Genomic DNA, 17,913 nt, shown 5'->3' with positions numbered 1-17,913 from the left:
CTATGCATTATACCGCCTCCAACGTTCTAATTTACTTCCGATCGGGTTGATGACTTTCGGAGCGAGATCTGCTATTGTTTTTATCATTAGCTTACTAGCCATTATCGATGCATTTCTGACTGAAATAGTTCGCAATGACTACGTTTAAATTACAGCCCCGCGAAGGAGGTGCTAATGAACATTGTTCAGTGCCTCTGTGTTCAGTTTCTTCCAAATGTAATGGAATTGTGAGCTTCCATCATTTCCCGTTATTACCGAGAATAAATAAACACTTTAGGAGCCATGCCATTCTGAAGAGATTTATGGAAAGATTATTCCATTTAATTCGATCTACTTTCATATTGTTAATTAATGAAATAAAGTTCTTTATATATTTGTTGTCAATTATTAAGCATCCTAAGTATTTTATACTTATTTGTGGTCCACTGTAGATCATGAGTTATTATTTTCCCTATTGATATTATTTCCGTTTTTTCCACATTAATTTGATATCCTGAGATATTAGAGTATTCTGAAAATATTCTTATCAAGGGGGGCATTGCGTTTTCAATATTGGTCAGGTATATCAGGAGATCACCTCAATTAAGTTTAGTTTATATTCATGTTTACCAATACCGGTTACGTTTAGGTCCTGTCTAATTATTTCTGCAAGTGGTTCAATTGCCAGTGCAAACAGGAGGGGTAGAGGAGACATCCCCGACGTGTGCCCCTTTCTAAAGCAATTGCATCAGATAAATTATTTGGTATATTTTTGCTTTAGGAACTGTGTTTAATATTTTTTCATAAAATGCATTATTTCAGCCGGAAAGTAACCTGTTTGGGATAGGGGGCAGCATTTTCACTTTTGCATGTATGGCGTGCCCAGAGTGAACTGCTTCCTACTCGGTCCCAGATGCTAATATATGCATATCATTATTTGTATTGGATAGAAAACACTCTGAAGTTTCTAAAACTATTTGAATGATGTCTGTGAGTATAACAGAACTCATATGGCAGGCGAAAACCTGAGAAAAATCCAACCTGAGAAAAATCCAACCATGAAGTGGGAAATCTGAGGTTTTTAGATTTTCAAAGCTTGGCCTACCGAATACACAGTGTCTATGGGGTCAAGTTGCACTTCCTAAGGCTTCCACTAGATGTCAACAGTCTTTAGAAACTGGTTTCAGGCTTCTGCGATAAAGGAGGGGGGAATGGGAGCTGAATGAGTTAGTGGTCTGGCAGAGTGTCTCAGGCTCGTGAAGCGCGCTCCCGACAGACTTCGCTCTCGTTCCAGTTCTTTTCTACAGACAATGGAATTCTCCCGTTGGAACATTATTGATGTTAAAAACATCCTAAAGATTGATTCCATACATCGTTTGACATGTTTCTATGACCTGTAACGGAAATGTTCAAGTTTTTGTCTGGACGTAGTGCTCACGCACGCCTCATGATGATGGATTACTGGCTGAACACACTAACAACAAGTGGCTATTTCGACATAAATGATGGACTTTATGGAACAAATCAGTAATTTATTGGTGAACTGGGATTCCTGGGAGTGCATTCTGATGAAGATCATCAAAGGTAAGTGAATATTTATAATGTTATTTCTAACTTCTGTTGACTCCAACATGGTGGATATTTCTTTGGCTGGATTGGGCTCTGAGCGCCGTACTCAGATTATGCTTTTTCCGTAAAGTTTTTAAAAAATCTGACACAGCGGTTGCATTAACGAGAAGTCTATCTTTAGTTCTGTGAATAACACTTTTATCAATGTTTATTATGAGTATTTCTGGGATTTGATGTGGCTATCTGCAAAATCACCGGATGTTTTGGAATCAAAACATTACTGCACATAACGAGCCAATGTAAAATGAGATTTTTGGATATAAATATGTACATTATCGAACAAAACATACATTTATTGTGTAACATGATATCCTATGAGTGTCATCTGATGAAGATCATCAAAGCTAAGTGATTAATTTAATCTACATTTCTGCTTTTTGTGACTTCTATCTTTGGCTGGAAAAGTGGCTGTGTTTTTGTGACTTGGCTCTGACCTAACATAATCATATGTTGTGCTTTCGCTGTAAAAGCCTTTCTGAAATTGGTCACAATGGGTAGATAAACCTCTTGTTAACCTTTTGCATGTAGGGGGCAGTATTTTCGTTTTTGGCTAAAAAACATATCCATTTGAAACTGCCTATTTCTCAGCCCCAGAAACAAGTATATGCATAGAATTGTCAGATTAGGATAGAAAACACTCTAAGGTTTCCAAAACTGTAAAAATATTGTCTGCGAGTATAACAGAACTGATATTGCAGGCGAAGACCTGAGGAAAATCCAATCAGGAAGTGCCTCTTATTTTGAAACCTCTCTGTTCCTATGCATGCCTATCCTCCATTTAAAGTGACATCAACCAGATTCCTTTTTCTATGGCTTCCCTAAGGTGTCAACAGTCTTTAGACATAGTTTCAGGCTTTTATTTTGAAAAAGCGTGAAAGATCACATTGCGTAAGTGGATAGGTGGGGGCTCTCTGCGCTACAGAGTAAAGCGGCCATTGTTTCTCCTGGTGTTATTGAAAAACCTACACACCCGGTTGATATCTTATCGAATATATATTTTAAAAACAACATGAGGATTGATTATAAAAAACGTTTGACATGTTTCTGTGGACATTATGGATATTATTTGGAATATACAGTGGGGCAAAAAAGTATTTAGTCAGCCACCAATTGTGCAAGTTCTCCCACTTCAAAAGATGAGAGGCCTGCAATTTTCATCATAGGTACACTTCAACTATGACAGACAAAATGAGAAAAAAAAATCCAGAAAATCACATTGTAGGATTTTTAATGAATTTATTTGCAAATTGTGGTGGAAAATAAGTATTACCTCAATTACCTCGTACCCCTGCACATTGACTGGGTACCGGTACTCCTTGTATACTGTATAGCCTTGTTATTTTTTTGTGTTGATATTTCCTTTTTTTAGTTGCTAATTCTTCTTACTTTTTAACTCTGCATTTTTGGGAAAGGGCATGTACAGTTGAAGTCGGAAGTTTAAAATGTAGTTGGCTAAGGTGTATGTAAACTCAGGTTCTCACAATTCCTAACATTTAATCCTAGTAAAAAGTCCCTGTTTTAGGTCAGTTAGGATCACCACTTTATTTTAAGAATGTAAAATGTCACAATTGTAGAGAGAATGATTAATTTCAGCTTTTATTTCTTTCATCACATTCCTAGTGGGTCAGACGTTTACATACCAAATACTAATTGAGTGTAACATTGCCTTTAAATTATTTAACTTGTGTCAAACGTCTCAGGTAGCCTTCCATGAGCGTCCCACAATAAGTTGGGTGAATTTTGGCACATTCCTTTTCTATAGGATTGAGGTCAGGGCTTTGTGATGGCCACTCCAATATCTCAACTTTTTGTTGTTGTTCTTAAACCATTTTGCCACAACTTTGGAAGTATGTTTGGGGTCATTGTCATTGTCCATTTGGAAGACCCATTTGCGACCAAGCTTTAACTTCCTGACTGATGTCTTGAGATGTTGCTTCAATATATCCACATAATTTTTCATAATTCTATTTTGTGAAGTGGACCAGTCCCCCCTGCAGCAAATCACCCCCACAACATGATGCTGCCACCCCTGTGTTTCACGGTTGGGATGGTGTTCTTCGGCTTGCAAGCCTCCCCCTTTTTCCTCCAAACATAACGATGGTCATTATGGCCAAACAGTTCTACTTTTGTTTCATCAGACCAGAGGACATTTCTCCAAAAAGTACGATCTTTGTTCCCATGTGCAGTTGCAATTCGTAGTCTGGCTTTTTAATGATGGTTCTGGAGCAGTGGCTTCTTCCTCACTGAGCGGCCTCTCATGTTATGTCAATATAGGACTCGTTTTACTGTGGATATAGATACTTTTGTACCTGTTTCCTTCAGCATCTTCACAAGGTCCTTTGCTGTTGTTCTTTGCTGTTGTTCTGGGATTGAAGTACATTCATCTCTAGGAGACAGAACGCGTCTCCTTCCTGAGCGGTATAACGGCTGTGTGGTCCCATGGTGTTTAAACTTGTGTACTATTGTTTGTACAGATGAACGTGGTACTTTCTTGCGTTTGGAAATGGCTCCCAAGCATGAACCAGACTTTTTTTTCCTGAGGTCTTGGCTGATTTCTTTTGATTTTCCCATGAGGTCAAGCAAAGAGGCACCGAGTTTGAAGGTAGGCCTTGAAATACATCCACAGGTACACCTCCAATTGACAGAAATTACGTCAATTAGCCTATCAGAAGCTTCTAAAGCCATGACATTTTCTGGAGTTTTCCAAGCTGTTTAAAGGCACAGTCAACTTAGTGTATGTAAACTTCTGACCCACTGTGATTGTGATACAATGTATTATAACTGAAATAATCTATCTGTGAACAATTGTTGGAAAAATTACTTGTGTCATGCACAAAGTAGATGTCCTAACTGACTTGCCAAAACTATAGTTTGTTAACAAGAAATTTGTGGAGTGTTTGAAAAACAAGTTTAAATGACTCCAACCTAAGTGTTTGTAAACTTCCGACTTCAACTGTAAGTAAGCATCATACTGTAAAGTCATAGACCGTTCTCTCTGCTACCGCACGCGAACCGATACTACAAGTCTGGAACCAGAAGAACCTAGAATAGCTTCTGCCCCCAAGCCATAAGACTGCTAAATAGTTAGTCCGGGTATCTATTTGGTTATCTGCATTGAACCTTTTTGCACTAACTTATCACATACTGCTGCTGCTTACTATCTGTCACTTGATTCCTAGATATATGTACATAACTACCTCAATTATCTTGTACCCCTGCAAATGGATTCGGTACTTGTACCCATTGTATATATCCAAGTTATCATTACTCATTGTGTATCTATTATTACTTTTTTTTAAAATTATTATTATGCGTTTTACTTTTCTATTTATTTCTCTTTTTTATTTCTCTCTGCATTGTTGGGAAGGGCCCATAAGTAAGTAAGCTTCTCACTGTTAGTCCACATCGGTTGTTTACAAAGCATGTGATGAATAACATTTGATTCGTGATCAGTGCCGGCTACTGCAGCAGCAGCAAACCAGAGTAACACCCCTGTTGGTTTTTATATGTGACTGATTGAGTGGGTGAGAGGTACTGGATGCACCATGGACTACAGAAGCTTTACTGATAGGGCCCTCCTCTCACTCACACACACACACACTTGCAACCACCCACACACCATCCAACATAAACCCACAGTCCCATGTCGCAGACAGGAAAATAAGGAAGGCATTTTGGGGCTATCACAAAATAGAGGTAGAGGTTCAATAAATGACATCTACTCTCAAATATTTCCATTGAGAATATAATCTACATACTAAAACGCACAGGATATGAGTAGTGTCCACTACTAGACATTAATCATTTGTAAACATGCTCCTTATCAGAGACTAGACAAATGAGTATTCCTGACTGCCAAACAGACAGAAGGGAGCAGCATAAGCATGGCACAAATGCAAAGCAGAGCAGTGTCCATACTCTCCAAACCTCAAGTCTAATCCACACAGAGAAAGGGAGCTCTACTAGGCCAAGGTCCTTTCCCTCTCTAGTTAAACAGCATAGGGGGAGTGTGTGTTGTGCTGCTTCTCTACTTGAGAGCTTCTCGTCTGCAGCCGGCTTGGTAGCAATTGAGCCTGGGGTCGAGGTTACTAGAGTGCAAAAATTGGTTGATTTATACATAATTTAGTCTTACCAATATGTGCCATCATATCATGTAATCACAGTTGTGTGTCTATCATATGGCCATTGTTTATGTGCATGCATGTCTGTATGTGTGGGATAGGATAACAGTAGATCTAGACAAAAGAACTCTGTGCCTCTGGTGTTTGGGTTCAATCACATCAAATCAACAGAGATATATCGACCCGAGAGGAATAGCCCAAAATGCACTGAATAACTACTATAGTGCTTTTGCCAGGGGCTAAAAGGAGAGAGTGACAGGGTGAGGACCAGTTGTTAGCCGGCAAGACCACAGGGTGGGAGTGAGGGTGTGAGGAGTGTCTGAGGTATTCAGGAGGGAGGGCAATGAGGGCCAGGGTTGGGACAGGGGACAGAGAGAGGACAAGGGTGAGTGTATGAACAGCTGAGGGGGCAGTAGACAGCTGGTGGGAGGGGGGGGAGGGGTAACCCAAGCACCTCGGGAGGGGAGTTAACCCTTTCCACACCAGCTGGGACGACAGGGCAGGAGGCCAGCCGGCGTGAAGAGCCACAGGCCACAGCCTGAATAGATGTCATGTCGCAGCCCTTTGGTCTGCCATGAGTGGTATGAGAAGACTGCGTTCTTGTGACACTCAAACGCATCCTTCTTCAGTAGTAGCAGTAAGTAAGCCTTGTCTGAACCATAGTGCAGGAGTGAATCTCCTGTTTCTGAAGTGTGAGGTAGCTTGATGAAGTACATCCCCTGGACAGGACGCTAGTCTGTCTCAGGGCCTTACCCCCAATGCCAAACAGAGAGACATTGGGTCCCAATTTTAAAGTCCACCAACCTTGCAATCTCCGGGCGGACATTGCTTCAGTACAGACCTGGGATTCAAATACCACAAAGTATTTCAATTACTTTCACATAAGTTTCGATGTAAGTATTTTGAAAAAAAATATTTGAAAGTACAAGTAGATGAATATTGGAAACTATTTGGAAATACATTAGGAAAGTATTGGCATGCATTTGAAAATAGTGAAATGCACAGATACAAATATTTTAAAACGTCATGCATTTGAACCCAGGTCTGTTTGGCAGTGTCGTGTTCAATACCACCTAAAGCAAGTCCGATTCAAGACCAAGACCGGAGAGGGGTGAGACAGAGTCGAGACCAGGAGGGGAACAAGGGGTCCGAGACCGAGTCAAGACAGAGACCAGAAAAATGCGAGTCTAATTCAAGACCATGATTGTAATTTGTCAAATCGCCACCATAAGAGTTAAAAATGTCCAGTATTTCTGTGTTCATATTTCAGAAAAACATATGGATTCTTTAGACATTCAGAATGTTGGAAAAATGCATGCTGAGGGAAAATAGAGCCACTCAACAAATTATTACTACCCCTCTTCAATTTTTGTTGGAAAGGAAAGGGCTAACACTGAAGAAAAAAGATCCAATCGGGATTTTTCTTTAGTGGTCTCTGGGAAGATAAATCTAACTAGCATAAGTCAACAATTGGCTTGGCCATCAGAAGCTAGATAGAAGGTGTGTGCCATTCAACTGTATTAGGGAAACAGTTGGAGTGACAGTGGACTCAACCAATCACATTTTGACTTGTAATTGGTGGGACAGTTTTTACAAAAAATTCATTGGTCTGTGAGCTGTGCGCTCACTGCCAAAACCAGTTGAGAGCTGTGCGCTCTTGATGCCTGCAGATGATGTTCAGCTGAAACTAGGCTGTGTGTTGTTTTGCAACTGTGTAGGCTACTTTGTGCATGATTTCTCTATTATTCTACATAATTGATAAGACGTATACCTCCACCACACTACTTTGATAAGCATCAGTAGGGATTAAGAAGTGCGTATACGCAACGCCCATTAATTTTTTGGGGGTGTTACGGCACCTGCGTATAGCCTCCACCACGCCACTGGCCCTTTGTGTTTTACAAAAAGTGCACTCTCCTACAGGAGTGTATTGGTATTACCGTTGCTGTACTTTCAGCACCACAAACCTGTCACACACTGACAAAAACATGTCTATAATAGACATAAAGACTGCACGTATTAATGTTTCAAGAAAGGAGTGTATATATTTGACCCAGAGACAAGACCGAGACACTCAAAATGTTGTCTCAAGCCCGGACTCGAGTACTACAACATTGCTGTTTGGTCCTAGGGGTATTTTAAACTTATTTGGAAACAAGGAGGCTATTTGAAAATACTTTGAAATACTTAAAATAGAAGTTGTTGATTTGAAAATACTCAATTTACTATAGGGCAGCTGACCATGCTGTAAGACACATAATTTTCAACATTACGTGATCACATTTTCCATAGGCCTTTGTCTGAGCAGGAAACTCCTACAGAAATGGGGGCATTGGACTGAATCGAAGTAAGTCAAATATTGCCACCAGTTACCTGGCACTAATACTCTGTCAGTTCAGCCACGCTATCTCTATGGCCGACTTATCATTGTTCCTCAAACATGTTTGTTTGACCATCTCACTCTGCCTCTACTCTCGCCTCTGAATTCCTCACCACAGGTTGATTGAACCATAACATCTGCATTGGCTTTTGGTTCAGACCGACCTGGAAAAAAATATGTGAAACCAAGTTTCTTTTCAACATACTGATGTTGAACATCAGTTATATAGTTTTGGTTGAAAACACTAAAAAAGTGGGGAAATACACTAATTTGAACAAGATTTCAACCACAGCCTTGCATTAGTCTCTCCCCAAAGCAACGAGCTCTGAGGCTGCAAGCCAGGCTAGCAGTGTATTAAATGTAGCCTACCACAGTGCACTCAAGTTACTCCTTCAGTCCGGTGGTACAGAAGAAAACATCTGTCCTTGACATAAAGATTCCACTTACGGGAGCCAACTCTACGAGAGCAGCATTACATTTTCTTGAAACTCTCCTCCAGTAGTATTCTCTACCTGAAACCTGTCTCTTTCTGTCATTCAATCAAACACTACTCATGTCACACAGCTGCATTTATTTATGAAGGGTAAACTATATTCTTTTGTCATTTTTCCATGGGACCTTGGTGAGAGAAGCTTAGTCACTAATGGAACCTCAGCCCCCACACCCCCTACTCCATTACTTCATCTCCAGCACTGCAACCATCTCTAAGGAAACCAAGACTGACGCAGAGAAACACACCACTTAATATAATGGAGCAGCAACAGGATTTAACAAAGTACGTCCAAATAGATTGTTCGGGGTAAAAAATAAAATAAAAACATCTGTGCTAGCAACTAGTTGGGACAGGAGTTATGGATGGATGGGTCCTCTCTGGGCTAATGTATCTATCTGCCCCCTCCAGTGAGAATGCATGTACTTAAATACCCTCTTATATCTGAGGAACAATATTATACTACTTAAGCCAGGAGAGATATTACCAATAATTTTTACACACACAGACATGGTCAAATTTCTACGTAACACATACACGGCACGCACGCACGCACAGCGCACACACACAATGGCCTGTCCTTGTGCTCGTTCTTCTATTTAACTGAGGTGACAATTCTTTTCAACTATAAGTAATGTTGTGATGATAGATAAAGTGAGGGGAAATGAGAATTGCCCCCCCCATTGGAGGCTTGTGAGATGATTCAGTATTCATGGGAGGTTAAACAAATCTCAAATGAAGGTGACAACTGGCAGCCCACCACTACTTCAGACCCTTTTCTGCTTTGAGTGTCCATCGTAGCTAGCTACAACTTCACTGGTAGCTGTCTGTCCCCCTAATAATCTCCCATTTGCTGGCTCCGAAACTCACGCACTGGCACCCTGCCAGCAACATGGAATTCACGGCTCCTTTTGGGGGACTTCTAAAAAAGGCAAGGCAGCCCAAGTGGAGGAGGTGCAGCCAATGGCAGCTGGCCTGTCCACTTGCTCGCTGTAAAATAAAAGGGGGGTAACATAATGTCACAGCCCTCCCTCTCTTGCACAGCGACACATTGCGCTCACCTTCCCCCCCATCCACCCACTTCCACTAAATGTGTCACAGACTCCCTATTTAGGAGTAACCTTGTGATAAGGCTGCATATCTGAGTAAATTAACTTTCCATTATCTCAATGACACTCAATTGTCACAGAATGCCCCCTGCCCTGCTGCAGCCCTCCACAGCCAAAGCTCACCTTGTGTCCAGAGAGACACAGTGGTACAGTGGTGGGAGAGCAGAAGTAGAAAAACTTCATTTACCTACAGCAGTTTTCCATCAACTGGAATAATATAACAGACCTGATTCATTACTATGGGGAATGAGGACTAATAGAGAAAATTAAGCCTTGAATGATTTGAATAATGAGAACATTATAATTCAATATTATTCATCCCTGAGTGGCAATTATTGTACAACGGAACTAATTGATCACCAATATCTAGAAAAACAAACATTTTAAATCTTAGTTGGCCTTCTCTGGCCTAGTGGTGTCTTTGTGTGGGAGCTCTGGTGAGAAGAATGCAACAATGTTACAACAGTGGTGGTGAGGAAACACAATCTGCACTAACAACTGCTGGGAACAAATAAAACCACCCCATTTACAACTACGGCAATACTAGCAGCCAGGCAGAGAGAGCAGGAGGGAGGGAGTGCAAGAGAGGGGGCATGGTGTCACTAGGATGCTACCCTTACACACAGATCTAGGATCAGTTTACCCTCCCCAAATTATAACCATAACTGTTATGGAGAAAAAAAACACATGCCTTAGATCAGTGTCTTGAGTAACTTGAGTAACCCCACTAACAGACGGAACAGGGAAATACACAAAAAACTAAAGGAGATAGAAGTGACAGATGTAGAGAAAACCTATTGAAAGTAATCATATGATGTACAGTAGTACACACATCATTAGGCTACAACAGGTTTCCAAATGTCACATGATGTTCGCAGCAAGGCTCGACTGCATCTTGTCACGTGGGTGCTGCTGACCTAACTCTTCTGTTTCACCCTGCACCCGTCCCTCCCTTCATCTCCCCCTCTCCCTCCACCAACCAGACCAAAAGGTGAAATGTTTAGACTAGTTTCTACAGTATGTATGACATAGTGTTCTCAAGACCAACGGTATCTAGAGACTTCAGGGAAGCACAAAGCAGCAGCCTTGAAAACTAAAGCAAAGGGATCCAGAGTTCATCATGGCTACAGTAACCATCTGCCAGCATCTAACAATACAAGTGTTGATCACCCACATGTATTAAACTTGGATTGCCTTTACAATGAAACCATACTCAAGAGTCTCTCTCTCTCTCTCTCACACACACATTGATCTTCCACACAATAACTGAACTGAGGCCCCATCACCAACCATCCAGTCTCAATGACAAATGACATCCAAGGGGACATATCACTGATAACAGCCAAATGTTTCCATTCCATCGGTCTTCTTAAATTTTATATCCCCATCTACACCCCCCATCCCCCCACTCAAATGTACATACAACCCACCACCACATCACTGTTGCAGGACTCCAAAGACAGCTGCAGCTTATAAGGAATGTGAGGAGCCTCAGCCAAGAGAACAGGCAGGGAAACCATACCATATATGGCCTTGGAGGCAGAATCAAAAAATTTTTTTAACCAATGAGTGAATTAGTGACTTAACAACCCAAAGGTTGATCACCATCCTCAAGGTAGACAGCAAGTAACTGGCTTGTGAAAACATGAAATGAGCACATAGTGTATGGACCTCTTCAAAGGAGGTCCTCTTCAAAGGAGTGTACTTAAATCAAGTCAACAGCGGAGGAAATCCCGGTGGCTAGCACGTGACTATGTAAGCAACGGGATCCAGAGTGTTCCATTGGATAATGAAGCACATCTGACTATAAAGAACGTCCAAATGGCTTTAAAACATTGTAATCTCTTTCCACTGCACATCACAAAGCCTACTACCTTTTTAGAACAGTATCAGGTATATCACTGCACAATTAGAATAGCAATATTGAGTTTCTCATGAAAAACCCTTCTTCCACTAATACAGTGAGTAACTACAGTGAAGTGCTCATGCTGAATCAGCATGCAAAAAAACAAAAACTTTTATTCTAAAAGGTCAAAAAATATGTATTGTATTATAGACATTATAGGATGACATGAATAATCATACTGTAAAAAAAAAAAAACATCCATACATACATATACAACCGGCTGTACGCTTCTCATAATACAACCCCGACCTGCCTTGACCTACAGGTTTATAGTCAGGGGTTTGAGAGCTTTTCTGTGCCAAGTTCAGCGAGGTAGATTGAAGATGACTTCTAATCCATTCTGTTGAGTGGTTTCGTGTTCCACTACTTTGGTCTGTCTTTACACCCCTGCTTCCTGTCACAAAAGACGTAACCAGGCTGTTTGAGCCAATAAAAAAATATTTAGCAGATAATCAAACAAAACCACGAGCAACAAGCCAAAAGAGGTTGCCTTGAGTTTGACACAAAGGTTTAAAACCGGTGACAAACCACAGCTCATACTATACATACCAGTAAGCTCATTCTATACATACCAGTAAGAGTTTCTATAACTGAATGTGAATCTGATGAACTAGTCTAGTTCTCCTCTGCTGTGCTTGGCTATAAAATTCTGGGGGGATTTGACTGAGAATCTATTATAGTAACTCTCTGGTGCAATATCATTTTTAAATAAGTGGCTATGTTGACTGCAATTACTGAATTCCTTTAGCATTGAAATACAGACAACAGTTAACAAACAAAAAAATAGCACTGCCATTCTTTGTAAACACTTGGGAACCGGACAGCATGTACAGTACAGGTAAAGTGATGAGCAGAACATGCAGATGTGTTCTGTTTCTGTTCCAAAGCCAGTTTGTTCTGGGTCATTTTCATTAGGGCACTCTGTAGCAAAAAGTTTTGCAACGGAAAATGAAAATGAGCATTTTTTATTTGTCAAGTTCATGTACTCCCTCCTTGTTTCAGTCCATTTTTTTGTATGTTCGGTGCCTAATGAATACGACCCTGGTCCTTATGGTGAAGAGCAGCAGCAGAACTCACCTTGGTCTCCCCAAGGCTCTCCGACTCAGACACCTGGTAGGTAAGGTCCGTCTCCTCGAAGCCTGTGGCGCTCATACGCTGGTCAGTGGAGGGGTCGTTGCGGGGCGGGGAGTCCGGAGAGTTGAGGCACGTCTGGATGAGGGCCTTGCCTGTCTCGCTGGTGATCATGGGCTGGAGCTTCCGGGTGGCGAACGTGTAGACGTGGCCCGTCTCGCTGGCCACCAGTAGCAGGACCTGGGTTCCTGTCAACGTTGAGAGCTCATAAGCCTGTCATGGCAGGGAGGGAGAGAATCAGCATCAACATCCAATATCAGTTTCAACATCCATATCAGCTTCAGTTTTAGCATGAGCATCAACATCAGTCTGCATCATGTGCCAAAATAAACAAAGTAAGCTGACATCCCACCACGTTCTTAATAACTGAAACAAATTATTTAAAAAAACTTTCCTTACCAACACAGACAAGACTTAATTGTAATAGGAAAAAACATAGTTCTTGGTGGTGTTACCCACAGATAACTGGTTGAAATTGCAGCCAACTAGCCAAGAAACACACTGCAAGTCTAAAAATACCTCTCTGGTGAATTCTGGACATATAGCACAAATGTAGCTAAAATATCATGAGATAAAAGGTCCAAGAATAGAGTGTGATATTGTGAGAATAATTGCGTTCCTTATGATGGGTGTCTTGGTTGTAAGGGAGAGAAAGGAAAGGGGGAGTGGTAATAACCATGTACAGTGCCTTCGGAAAGTATTCACACCACTTGACATTTTCCACTTTGCTACGTTACAGCCTTATTCTAAAACAGATTTATTTTCAAATACATTTCAGCAATCTATACACAATATCCCATTTACTTAAGTATTCAGACCCTTTGCTATGAGACTCTAAATTGAGCTCAGGTGCATCCTGTTTCCATTGATCATCCTTGAGATGTTTATATGGCTTGATTGGGGTCCACCTGTGGTAAATTCAATTGATTGGACATGATTTGGGAAAAAAAACTAGCCATGAGGTCAAAGAAATTGTCCATAGAGCTCAGAGACAGGATTGTGTCGAGGCACAGATCTGGGGAAGGGTACCAAAAAATACAGTGGCCTCCATAATTCTTAAATGGAAATAGTTTGGAACCAGCAAGACTCTTCCTAGAGCTGGCCTCACGGCCAAACTGAGCAATTAGGATGAGAAGGGCCTTGGTCTGGGAGATGACCAATAACCCGATGGTCACTCTGACAGAGCTCCAAAGTTCCTCTGTGGAGATGGGAGAACCTTCCAGAAGGACAACCATCTCTGCAGCAGTCTACCAATCCAGCCTTTATGGTAGAGTGGCCAGACGGAAGCCAATCCTCAGTAAAAGGCGCATGACAACCCACTTGGAGTTTGCCAAAGGGCACCTAAAGGACTCAGACCATGAGAAACAAGATTCTCTGGTCTGATGAAACCAAGATTGAACTCTTTGGCCTGAATACCAAGTGTCACCTCTGGAGGAAACCTGGCACCATCCCTACGGTGAAGCATGGTGGTGGCAGCATCAAGCTGTGGGGATGTTTTTCAGCGGCAGGGACTGGGAGACTAATCAGGATCGAGGCAAAGATGAATGGAGCAAAGTACAGAGAGATTGTTGATGAAAACCTGCTCTGAGTGTTCAGGACATCATACTGGGTTGAAGTTTCACCTTCCAACAGGACAACAACCCTAAGCACACAGCCAAGACAATGCAGGAGTGGCTTCGGGACACGTCTCTGAATGTCCTTGAGTGGCCCAGCCAGAGCCCCTACTTGAACATCTCTGGAGAGACCTGAAAATAGACCTGATAATGCTCCCCATCCAACCTGACAGAGCTTGAAAGAGAAGAATGGGAGAAACTCCCCAAATACAGGTGTGCCAAGCTTGTTGCGTCCCAAGAAGACTATGCTGCAATCGCTGCCAAAAGCTGCTTCAAAGAATGACTGAGTAAAGGGTCTGAATACTTATGTAAACCTGATATTTCAGTTTTTTATTTTTTATAATTTAGCAAACCTGTTTTTGCTTTGTAATTATGAGGTATTGTGTATAGATTGATGAGGAAAATGTTTAGGCTGTAACGTAACAAAATGTGGAAAAAGCCAAGGGGTCTGAATATTTTTTCAAAGGCAACTGTAGATGTTAAATAGAGCACATGAGCAATGACTCCTCTCACAAGCTGTGAAACACTAGAACATGAGCTGTCCCGCCTTGTCATACATTACGCCAGACATCTCACACACACACACACACACACACACACCAGTGGTATAAGTAACTAACCTTGCACGAGCGAGCCGGAACAGCTCATAGGAGCAGGGGCCTATCTCCTGTTTCTGTGGCGTGAGGCATCTTAATGTGCAAGTACACTCCCTGGACAGGACACTAGTCTATCACAGGCCCTTTCCCCCAATCTGTCTCCTTAATATGGAGTGCCAATCAGGGACGCATCAGGCCCCATTTTTGGTCTTTGGTATGACTCGGTCAGAGATCGAACTCCCAACCATCCAAACTCAGGGTGGACACTCTAACCACAAAGCCAGTTGTGTAGTGTTCCACAAATACAGCACAGGTCTTGCATCAGATATGCAACCCACACCATGAGCTATTCTCACACAGACTTATTGTTGCACTTGGAGCGAACCTTGTGCACTCCCTAAGAGAGCCTTTTGATTTACTTGAGTGATCAGTGTAGGATGCTTCTGGTGGCACGTTTTTCAGAGAGAAAGGGAGAAAAGGAGAGAGATGTAGAGTAGGCAGACTACCATTACCATCACCTTAATGAATACAATTTCTGTTGGCTGATGAATGATTTCATTGCTAGCCACAGGGTATCATTCTGGCAGAAATGCAGAGTAGGAAGGAGGACTAGAGGATGGCTGTCATTCACACAACCAACAATCGCTTCTTTACCTTTATCAAATAGCCTATGCTAAATCATAGGATCTATACTGTTACTGGACTTTCAGACATCACAAGGTTTGGAAGTGTGGCAACGTGTTACTTTGTTCATTGTTAACCTGTCATCTCATTTTCAGATATGATGTACTGCATTCATTTAATGTAGCAATTGGACAATGCTGAAGCTACTCAGATTATTAGATAATCATCATTTGGCAGGAGAGAAATGCAACTCCACATGAAATAAAAGGTAGAAGGGCCTCCCGAGTGGCGCAGCGGTCTAAGGCACTGCATCGCGTCACTACAGACCCGGTTCTATTCTGGGCTGTATCACAACTGGATGTGTTCGGGACTCCCATAAGGCACAATTGGCCCAGCATAATCCGGGGGAGGGTTTGGTTGGGGGTGGGTCTTTACTTGGCTCATCGCGCTCTAGCGACTCCTTCTGGCGGGCCGGGCGCCTGCAGGCTGACTTTGGTCACCAGGTGAACAGTTTTTCCTCAGACACATTGGTGTGGCTGGCTTCCGGGTTAAGCAGGCGGGTGTTAAGAAGTTTGGTTTGGTGGGTCATGTTTCAGAGGATGCATGACTCGACCTTCGCCTCCGGATCCCATTGGGGAGTTGCAGGGATGAGACCAGATCAAAATTGGAGGGAAAAAGGGGAAAATAAATAGAGGGTCAATGAGCAATATGAGTATGAGCAACTTCCAACACTCTTTCTGTGGGTCTGTCATACTTGCTAGGCCAGCGGTGCAGGCTTCACTTCTAGAGCTGATGTGTCTAATGAACGAATCAAAGACAGCCAGCTTCTGGAAATATATGCATGCTCTGAAAAGCAGCGAAGATGAGACCTGTGGTTGGCTGGACTCACTTCACCATTTAATTATTCAGCTTCAGTGGGCCCTGCGGAAATATTCTTAGAAATGGAGTGCATAGAGTATGCAGCGCTCAGTAATACTTCCAATTGATTTTATCCATAATTCAATGAGAGGATGTCTTGCTGTACCAAGAACTGTGTGATCAGCTTGTCTCAGCCATACCAGGGCTATATGTTGTGTGTGTCAGGGTGGCTTGGCCAATACCCAAGTGCACGGCTTGATAACTACATAGTGTTGAAAATGGGAGTTTGTTCATTCCTATTTGTACCCTCTGTCATTCTAGCTTGTTTGCTTTATAGTCCAGGGCCTGAGCAAAAAAAAACATTACGTGGTGGACTAAAGCATGAAATTTAGTACAAACATTCTTCAGGCGATATGAAAACATCCCAGAAGTGCCCATTTCAAACTTCACCAGGAAACGTGTTATTGCAAAAATACCAAATGGTTGCCATAATAGCTGGTATTTGACCCGAAGAAAATGTATGCAAGTATGATGCAACAGATAAAATCATGACATTTAGTGACATATCAAATCGAGGTTTGTCACGTACACAGACTAGCAGATGTTAAAGCAGGTGCAGCGAAATGCGAGTGTTCCTAGCTCCAGCAGTGCAGTAAGTGTCTAACAGTACAATACAAAAAAAGCAGTACAAATACTAACACACAAATAATCCCCCCCCCCCCAAAAAAAAGAGTCAAAAACAAGAAATTAACAAGTATCAGAATGAGCAATATCAGAACAAGCAATGTCAGAGTCTGGAATACGTGGTGTGTATGGACAATATACAAGTAAGAAAAGGTATCTATGGCAGTGGTTATATAGGATGAGCTATGTTGAGAATGCAGTATGTACATATAAACTGTAATCAATTACCTTTATTTCTCAGAGTAAATAAAACAAAACAATATTTCACAAATGTTACTCTTATCTGTTTCCAACTACAGAAACAATTTCAGAACAACAATAATTAATAAGTGATCAGTGTTCAATGACTATATATACATAGGGCAGTAGACAAAAATACATGGTAGAGTACCGGGCAGTAGCCGGCTAGTGACAGTGTCTAACGTGCAGGGCAGGGAACCGGGTGGAGGCCGGCTAGTGATGACTCTTCAACAGTCTGATGGGCCCAGCTTTGATGCACCTGTACGGTCTCAGTCTGGTAGCAGGGTGTGACAAGCCGGGACTCGGGTGGCTGAGGTCCTTGATTATCTTTTTGGCCTTCCTGTATCACCAGGTGCTGTAGATGTCCTTAGGGTAGGCAGTGTGCCCCCGGTGATGTGTTGGGCTGACCTAACCACCCTCTGGAGAGCCCTGCAGCCCGACAGAATGTTATCGATGGTACATCTGTAGACGTTTTGGAGGGTCCTAGGAGCCCAGATGAATTTCTTCATCCTCTTGAGGTTGAAGAGGCGCTGTTGCGACTTCACCACGGTGC

The 17,913-nt window shown here is 42.0% G+C and overlaps 1 protein-coding gene across 5 annotated transcripts in view; it reads right to left on the bottom strand.

The window, feature by feature from the left end:
* Window positions 1-17,913, bottom strand: part of LOC112252276 (serum response factor) — a 62,445-nt gene that overhangs the window by 15,362 nt on the left and 29,170 nt on the right. For 4 of the 5 annotated variants that reach the window (XM_042322287.1, XM_042322271.1, XM_024423391.2 and 1 more), the window contains exon 2: window positions 12,692-12,958. In XM_042322287.1, coding sequence (XP_042178221.1) covers window positions 12,692-12,958 — 267 coding nt within the window. The remainder of the gene's footprint in view (window positions 1-12,691; window positions 12,959-17,913) is intronic. The other variant, XM_042322273.1, reaches the window with a different exon arrangement.

This window comes from Oncorhynchus tshawytscha, linkage group LG01 (assembly GCF_018296145.1).
Source record: "Oncorhynchus tshawytscha isolate Ot180627B linkage group LG01, Otsh_v2.0, whole genome shotgun sequence".
NCBI lineage: Eukaryota > Metazoa > Chordata > Actinopteri > Salmoniformes > Salmonidae > Oncorhynchus > Oncorhynchus tshawytscha.
Note: the sequence above shows the minus strand (reverse complement) of the source record. Positions and strands in the feature narration are given on the sequence as shown.